The following is an 8,437-nucleotide window of genomic DNA, read 5'->3' on the forward strand; positions in this document are numbered from 1 at the left end:
TCTATTTCAATTTTAATTTATTATTTTTATTCAATTTCAATTTTTGTCTCTTTTTTTACCTTCCGTTTCATATCAGCAATCTCTGAGCATTAGCAACCTCTGAGCATTAGGTGCCATGTCTTACAATTACTTGTTTTTAGTGAAGAACACTCTTCTGTTAAACAGTACTCAACAAAAGTAATCAATTCTCAAATTTAGCCAAACGGCATGGCATCTCTATATTATAATAATAATAAATTATTATGTTGGGCATTGACAATTTCAAATAAACGGATTAGAATATGAAAAAGAAAAACACAGAGAAAGGAACAATATTATCTAGTTATTATCATAATTCATAAGCGACAAGACCAAGGTAATAAACTTGTTCATGTCTCTCGGTTTTCTCAACAATATTGATCTTAAAAATCGATCTATATGTCATAAAAAAGATTGCTTTCTGGAATAATGGAGAATAATGGAGAAAAGGGTATTAACATGTCCCTCATGGATTTGCCTGAGGCCACTTTGGATTGCATTCTAAAATGGCTGTCACCAATTGAACTCTGTGTTATGTCAATGGTGTGTGCTTCTTTGAGGGATAGGTGTGGAAGCAACCATTTATGGGAAAAACACATGGAATTCAAGTGGGGTAGAGTCATTGGAGAAGTTGCTTACAAAGAGTGGCAATGTCACATTAGAAAAGCAAAGGAAGGAACACTCTTGGGTGATTATTTCACCAATCTTAATGGATCTTTGGGATCACTTAGTGGCACTTGGCCTGATTTGTACCTTGGTTCTTACTTAGAAGATTGTGGCAATCTCAATGGTCAATTTTCAAACAAGTTCATGAAGGCCTTGTATTTCTCTTTAGAGACCGGAAGGTTCTGGTTCCCTGCTCAATTCTACAAGGTATTAAAAATAAGAAAATGGTTTATCTACTTGTGTCTTAAGAATATATGTTAAGTTTTCAAATTCTAAAAGTGCATTTAGTTTGTGTTATTATTTTATGTTTTTATTTTTACTTCTTATTTTTATTTTTTCACAAAATTCAAAAAACAGAAAATACTAAAAATAAAAACAGAAAATGAAAATGCAAACCAAACGTATCCTTAAGTTTTCAATGCATTTGTCTTGCATTCGTTAAATAAAAATATTTAGACTATGTTTGGTTCTGAGAACAGAATAAAATAAGATATTGAGAACAAAACTTAAATGACAGAAACACAAAAATTAGTATTGTATTTTATTTGGGATAAGCTAGAACAAATTATAAAAGTCTAATTTTTTCATATTTCTTCCATTCAAAAATTTGAAAAAAAATAATAAAAAATATAATTATGAAAAATTAATAAGAATAATGAGCGAAAAAATAAAAAATAAGTTGTCTCTCGTTAGTGTCTCTGTATCCTTCCGTCAAGATAGACACAAAATATTGTATCTGTTCCATGTATGTAAACAAACACAATCTTAAAACTTTTCACTAATAATAAGCTTATGATGTATTCTTAGAACATATATTAGATAAACCTATAAAAAAATGAAGTTTCAGCTTTATTAGCACATATATATATACTTTTTGGCCTAATGACAAGGGGGTTGAAGCTTGACCTAGTGCTATGTCTTATTTTCTTGCAGGGATTGACAATTTACAATGCCTTGTTTAGCTATGATTCCAAATCTGATATCTTTCAAGCAAGGTAATAAGGGAATAACTGCCTTAATTATTTAATATTGAACTTCTATGACTAACTCCTCTTGTGATGATTGGATGATTAATTTGTTTTAGGCAACATAATGGTGGTTGGAGGTTTCTAGGAAAAAATATTGGGTGGGATATGGTGAGAATTCCTCCGATTGAAACTCCTCCCTATACTCTTCATATCACTGACTGTTTTTACGACTTAAAACCGGGTGATCACGTTGAGATTCAACGAAGAGGAATTACAGAAACTCATTATGGTATGTGATGTAGATATTTTCATTATGCTAATAAGATTTTTGTTGACAATGTTGTTTGAATGGAAAAGTCTAATTTATTCATATTTTACCATAGATATTTTTGTTGACAATGTAGATATTTTCATCATGCTCATTATGGTATGAATGGAAAAGTCTAATTTATTCATATTTTATCATAGATATTTTTTGTAACACTTAAAAAATATTACAAAAGATCTTTAGTAACATTTTTTTAGTTATATTATACTATTTTTTTATTTTATATTATATATAATATAAATATACTAAAATTAATTACTACAATATAAAATATTTCATTAAATTCACAAATTCACAAAATGAAATTTTTATAACCTCTTTCATTAATCAATAATCATTGTACAAATTTGCTTCGTGATGCAAATAAAATGAATAAAGAAAAAAACATACTTATAGCACTTAAACTCTATGAACATTCCATATAAAAAAGAAAAGGAAAAGTGATACATAGTATACATAAAAAACTTAGTCCTTATACTAATCTTAGAAAAATATATTTATCTGCTTGACTAGCTCATCGTTGCGACGACTTGTTACCATTCCCTTAAACCAGTCAACCAAGTTCATCTTATGCACATCAAACAAAAAAGCAATAAGAACTCATATAGTGGGCATAAATAAAACCTGAAGAAAAATAATCATGGAATCACCTTTACAGGTGGTCTGGAATCCCAAGTAAAGTTTCCACCTTCAATTTCTACAGCATTGTTGTCACCAACTGAACTTTGCTTAACACTCCTTATAATTTCATTACTGCCTAACTCTTCAGTAAGCAAAAAGGTATTGAGCCGATCGAAAGATACCACAACTTGGATAAGAATAGAGAGAGCTTCAGGGATCATCCTAACTAGTTCTGACATGATCCTCAATGTTGCAAGAACTGTGAAAATTGTCCCCGCATCCAATGAAGCACTATGGAACAGAACACATCACAGGAAGACAACAACATAAACAATTATCCTATATACAAATTCAAGTAGCCTATTTACAATTTTAAAACTGGAAATTGTTCGAAATCCTATCAATGCTCACTTTTTGGATAACAATAACACCAAAACCCACAAGATGCCAATATATATACTCAAACCTAAATGTCAAAAGCTGTGTGATTTCCTTGAACAATTCTTTATTAAAAGTAGCAAACACTTTCAAATCCTTTACTAAGATTTCTACCGCCTTGGACCAGTCATGCCTACCAAAAAGCAATCAACAACAATCTTATGAATTTGGGAAACAAATTTTGGAAAAACAAACTCCTATGTTCTACATGCTTTTTGACGTAAAAGTCTCTGAATTTCAAACTTCAAATTTGCAAGTTATTTTTGTGGATTGCAATATTATGGGTGCAATAATTATTGTGAGGTGCCTATATTGTTGTCAACCTGATCTCTGCAAAATTAAAATAAACAATAAAAAAAATTAACTCACAATATTCACATGCACTTGCACTCTATAATCTTTAGTAGCGTGTGATTAAAAATTTTGCAGCATTTTAATGTGATTTTATGTTTTGGAATGGAAGTTTCCATCAATTCTTTTCTTCTTCTATTTATAGATAAAATTTGAGTGTTCCTTCCCTGTATTTCAACTTAGAGTTAGCTAGTTTTCGATTATGTATCAAAACATTTATCTTCATCAATTAATTGACTTTTACATGTTAAACTTCAATTCATAAATTTTACTTGAAGAATGCGTTTTTCTCTATTCTTGTCGAAATTTAAATACATGTTTTGTTAACACATGACTAAATTAAAGCACTAGGTGCCTATACTACTGCATCAATTATCCAAATGACAGTTAATACTCATGGCTGAATGATTAACAAGCATGAAATTCAATAAGAGAACTTCTTTTAGTAAACATGGTAAGAATAGAATCACTAACTTATAAATTGTTCTGATTTCAGTTACCCAACTTTTTCGTTTCTTATAAAATAAAACTTATCTTGAAACCTCAAATGACTAAGTTATCAAGTAAAAAACAAAATAAAATAATCTTAAAAGATTTATTTTTATAAAAAAGATTAAATAAAATGAAAAAATATTAAAATGTTCTCAATTTTAACATGTTAGATAATTTCTATTAACATAACACAGTAAAATTCAGATAGTAACTTAGACCCAAAAATATCATTAAAGGCAATCAAAAAAATTTCATATTATCAATTTTGGAGAAGCATAGTCCATAGCGCAACAATTAATTATTACTTCAAACTTAGCACATATGACATAATATATAAATAAGATAAGAAGAGTGGCATATATAGTTAGTGATGAGTTGAAAGAAAGAGTAGCAAGAAAAAGAACCTTCATAGGAACACTTCTTGAGCATCTTTTCAAGGATCCTAAGCCATGTTGGGTCATCATCAACAACAAGGACTCTTAGACCTGCTGGAAAAGCATCATGTCTTGGTGAAGAGAAGCAACCATTACTTAATTACAATAATTAATTAATTAACTCTCTTCATTCAGCATTACTCAATTAACGCCTCAAATTTGTCAATAGTATTACAATAATTAATGACTTGGTGAACACAAATGACTCCATGTATAGGCCGAAATTGATACCTTTCAAATATTGTAGAATTCATAAATAATGATACCATCATAACATTTTCGTGTAATTCCACCCAAAGAACTAGCTCAAGGGAAAGAATTGCCCCAGTGATGATCAGGGACGGATCCAGAAATATTACTCTGGAGGCCAATAACTTATATAATATTAAAAAATTATACAAAAAATTATATAATGTAAAATGTATTACAAAAATATATCGATAGAGAATATATTTTAAAGTACAAAAAATATGTATGTACTTTTATTAACGAAGTGGTCGATTTTTCGTATCATAAAATTTATCGATAATAGAATCTGTGTCAAATTTTTCAGCAATTTTCTTTTCAATATAATTAAAAAACAATTACCAAGAAATTAACCTTTCATTTCGTTTATGAGTTATTCTTTACAATATTCATCGCTAAAAAGATCTCTCAGTTGTAATAGTTAAAACAGAGATAATTAATACCAAATGAATCAAGAAGGACGCTCACAAGAAGAAAAAAAATCTACTTTATGAAATTTGAAAATTTTATTTAATTAAAAAATATTAGTAATAATATCTTTTCAGATTTTTTTAATATTGTTACTTACTTTTTTAGATATTAGAAATAATTAATATTTAGGTTAGGCTAGATTTTTATTTATATTAGACTAAATACTAAATAAATTTAAAAAAAAATAAATCATACTTAATAACTTATTACTATTAATCTTTTTTTTTAAAAGTTGGGGGCCGAGGCCTCCCCTCCCCTCCCCCTTAGGTCCGTCCCTGGTGATGATACCCTTCAAGCATTGTGGAATTCATAAAGCTAAGAGCACTAGAGCAGATAATGCCAAAATCTCATAGGCTTAACCTAACCTCAGATTTAGCATAAGAACAATGAGGGTGGTATTATATTATTTTCTGTACTAATACCATCTCCATTTTATTTGATTTCTCACTTTTAAGACATATGCAGAAGAGTAAAGAAACTCAAAATCAAGGTTTATAATATTTATAGATTTTTTTACTAAAATACTCTCATATCATTTTTAACATCTAATTTGTTCATCCTATTAAGCTCATATTCCTTAATCAATAATGTGCTTAAAATTATATGATGCTCAAAATTAGAAAACTAATAATAACTTTTTCTTTAATATATGAGAATCACAGATAAAAAAATAAATGGCAGGACATTGATTCTTAGAAGCATTACAAAATTATAGTTGGATTATTTACTTAAACAAGTTGATTGAGGAGGTTACTTAATCAAAAGAACAGAGCATTACTTGATTCTTTTACTTTTATTTAGTCTTGTATTAACTCATGTTAGTTTTTAGAAAAAATTTAAAATTTAAAAGGTTTATATAATAATTAAATTTAAAAATAAAATCAAAATAAAGTAATTTAAAGTTTGAATTGAAATGGTACTTCCTTAAAAATCGAAACAAGCCTAGATTGTTATAAAAATCAGTAAATTTCCCCTCAAAAGCATCAACTTCACTTGCTTCAACAGTGTCTGGCTTCTCCCAACAATTATTGCCACGTGAGAGTAATAGGTAAAATGATCAGATTCATCTTCCAATGCTTCTTTGTGTATATTTATAAATTTATGATTAGATTTTTTTTTCGACCCAGTATGAAATCAACAAATACTACTTATCAAACTATTATAACATTTGTGACAAAGTATAAAATGCACAAATAAAATTAAATAAGTCATTTTTTAATGAGGTAAAGTGAATCTTTTATCCAATTTTATCTTATTTTTATTATGATTTACTTCATTCTTTTTATTTTGGTATTATATATCTTTGACCTAAGATTAGTCCGATCTTGTTTTCAAGATGAGATTTGATTATTGAAAATAGAAAATAATGTGGCCAATGTTATTATTTGTGATTTTTTTAAAAAATTATTTACACATTATGTAAATCAGATTAAAAAATGTACAATATTTTGTTTAGTAGAACACATTTTTTTCCATATTGCAATTTTTTATGTGTTTTAATTTTTATTATTTTGTAATAATATAAAAATAGAGTAATTGTATATAATATTATAGAAATAAAAATATTATTTATATATAAAAAATTAAAAATTATATATTTATATAAAAATATAGATTTAGATTTTCTAAATTTTGAATTTAACTTTAGAAGATAATGTGTGATCTCTCATCATTTATTTCATAAGTAGGATTAAAAAAAATATGAGAGAAAAACTATTCAAAAAATAAAAAATCATAGTTTATCATCTAAAATAAAAATTCAAAATTTAAAAGATTCAAATTTTAAATATATATATAATTTAATTTATTTTTAATACATATATATTTTATATTTAAAGTAGTAACTCATTTTCACATTCACCTAGATTGTTATAAAAATCAATAAACTTCCCCTTAAAAGCATCAATTTCACTTGTTTCAATAGTGCTCGGCTTCTGCCAATCCCAACAATTATTGCCACTTGAGAGTGATGGGTAAAATTATCAAATCCCTCTTCCAATGCTTCTTTGTGCGTGGGGTGAGGTAAGCCATATTTTGTTTTTTCATGGCCTAACACAAAATAATACGGTGAATTTTTTTATTTCTCTTCCTCTAAACTATTTTATACTTAATTGTGCCAGGAAACTCCCAATACAAAGGTGTTATTTTGTCAGTCTTCCAATCGATATAATTACCGATATTTTTGTTAGACTTCCCATAAAATCTGTTCTGATTTATAGATGTGTTTGCAAATATTGGAACACATTAATTTCTAATCCAAATTTTGCCAAGTTATTCTCTACTTATACACTTCCTGCCGTGATGATTCGAACGTGGCATTCAAGATTCTTTTACCTTGTTGAATATGACCAAATTGAATGGCATGAAAGGAAAAACACTCCATTCTTCAGCGGTGTGTTTGAGGTCCTGAAACCCAACGATAGTAGCGGTATAAAACTTGATGCTAAATTTGAGATTCCTCTCCCTGATCCTAAATCAATTCAAGAGTTTATGTTGATGTGCTTGTTTGTTATAATGGTCTTTTTTACTTGAGTTGTTCAATGGACAGAGACATTTCACTTGTTTGCAACCTAATAACAGGTGAGTTTATAAAACTTCCAAAACACCCTCCAATCCTGAAACCCTGCGAGTGCAAAATATCTTGGGGTTTTGGTTTTCACCCAAAAACAAACCAATACAAGGCAATAAGAATTCATCTCTTTAAACATGATCATACTATGGTTGTTGAAATGCTCAGGGTTGGAATATCGAAAACATGGATAAATATTGAGGTAAATTATCTCAAGAATTTGATATATATGTCGGGTTATTCTGTTGCTTTAAATGGGGCACTTCATTGGATTGGTATAGATGTTGATGGCAATATGTCCATATGGGCTTTTAATTTTGACACGGAGAGGTTTCAATCCTTCTCTATCATGCCCATGGATCAGGGTACAAGACCCGGCATATTTGAATTCAGGGATTTTCTCTGCTTGATATATTTGAATGAGCTGCTAATCACAATGTGGATGATGGAAAAATATGGAGTTGGAGAATCTTGAACTCCCATTCTCGTAAATTCTGATAGAAATACTAATTCTTCCGTAACCTTGTCTCATGATTTCACTGTCTTCCATAATCGTGAAAATAAAGAATTAAAGATTTTTGATACTCACCGTAATTACAACAACATTCAAATGTTTGATCTTGTTCCTACTCTTATCCCACTAAAAGATATTATCATCGGAAATAATGTGGAGGTCCAGAATATTTACTCAGCGGAGGTCTAGACCAAACTTAGGTTCTGTTAGTTTTAGGAAATCATTTCATTTGATATCTTTTTTTTATTCATAGCAAATTTCTGATTGATTCTTTTAGATTTATATTATAATGCTTATATTTTATTTGGTTGCTTAATTATT

The 8,437-nt window shown here is 28.5% G+C and overlaps 1 protein-coding gene and 1 long non-coding RNA gene across 2 annotated transcripts; one reads left to right on the forward strand and one right to left on the reverse strand.

Annotated features, from left to right (window-relative positions):
• LOC107646312 (F-box protein At2g32560-like) lies at window positions 313-1,961 on the forward strand. Its single transcript, XM_016350504.2, has 3 exons — window positions 313-891; window positions 1,618-1,679; window positions 1,769-1,961. Exons 1-3 carry the CDS (start codon window positions 448-450, stop codon window positions 1,947-1,949), a joined length of 687 nt encoding a protein of 228 aa, XP_016205990.1. The 5' UTR covers window positions 313-447; the 3' UTR covers window positions 1,950-1,961.
• Window positions 2,495-4,431, reverse strand: LOC107645562. The gene is made up of 2 exons (XR_002349621.1): window positions 4,287-4,431; window positions 2,495-3,172 (listed from the first exon to the last, which is right to left on the reverse strand). It is a non-coding gene; the product is annotated as an uncharacterized LOC107645562 (long non-coding RNA).

Source organism: Arachis ipaensis, chromosome B06 (genome assembly GCF_000816755.2).
Source record: "Arachis ipaensis cultivar K30076 chromosome B06, Araip1.1, whole genome shotgun sequence".
Lineage (NCBI taxonomy): Eukaryota > Viridiplantae > Streptophyta > Magnoliopsida > Fabales > Fabaceae > Arachis > Arachis ipaensis.

Bases quoted from the DNA above. Each gene is read 5' to 3' on its own strand.
- LOC107646312 (XM_016350504.2), top strand. From the start codon at position 448: ATGGAGAATAATGGAGAAAAGGGTATTAACATGTCCCTCATGGATTTG. The intron at 892-1,617 runs GTATTAAAAATA...ATTTTCTTGCAG, and splicing joins TCCCTGCTCAATTCTACAAG to GGATTGACAATTTACAATGC. The intron at 1,680-1,768 runs GTAATAAGGGAA...AATTTGTTTTAG, and splicing joins TCTGATATCTTTCAAGCAAG to GCAACATAATGGTGGTTGGA.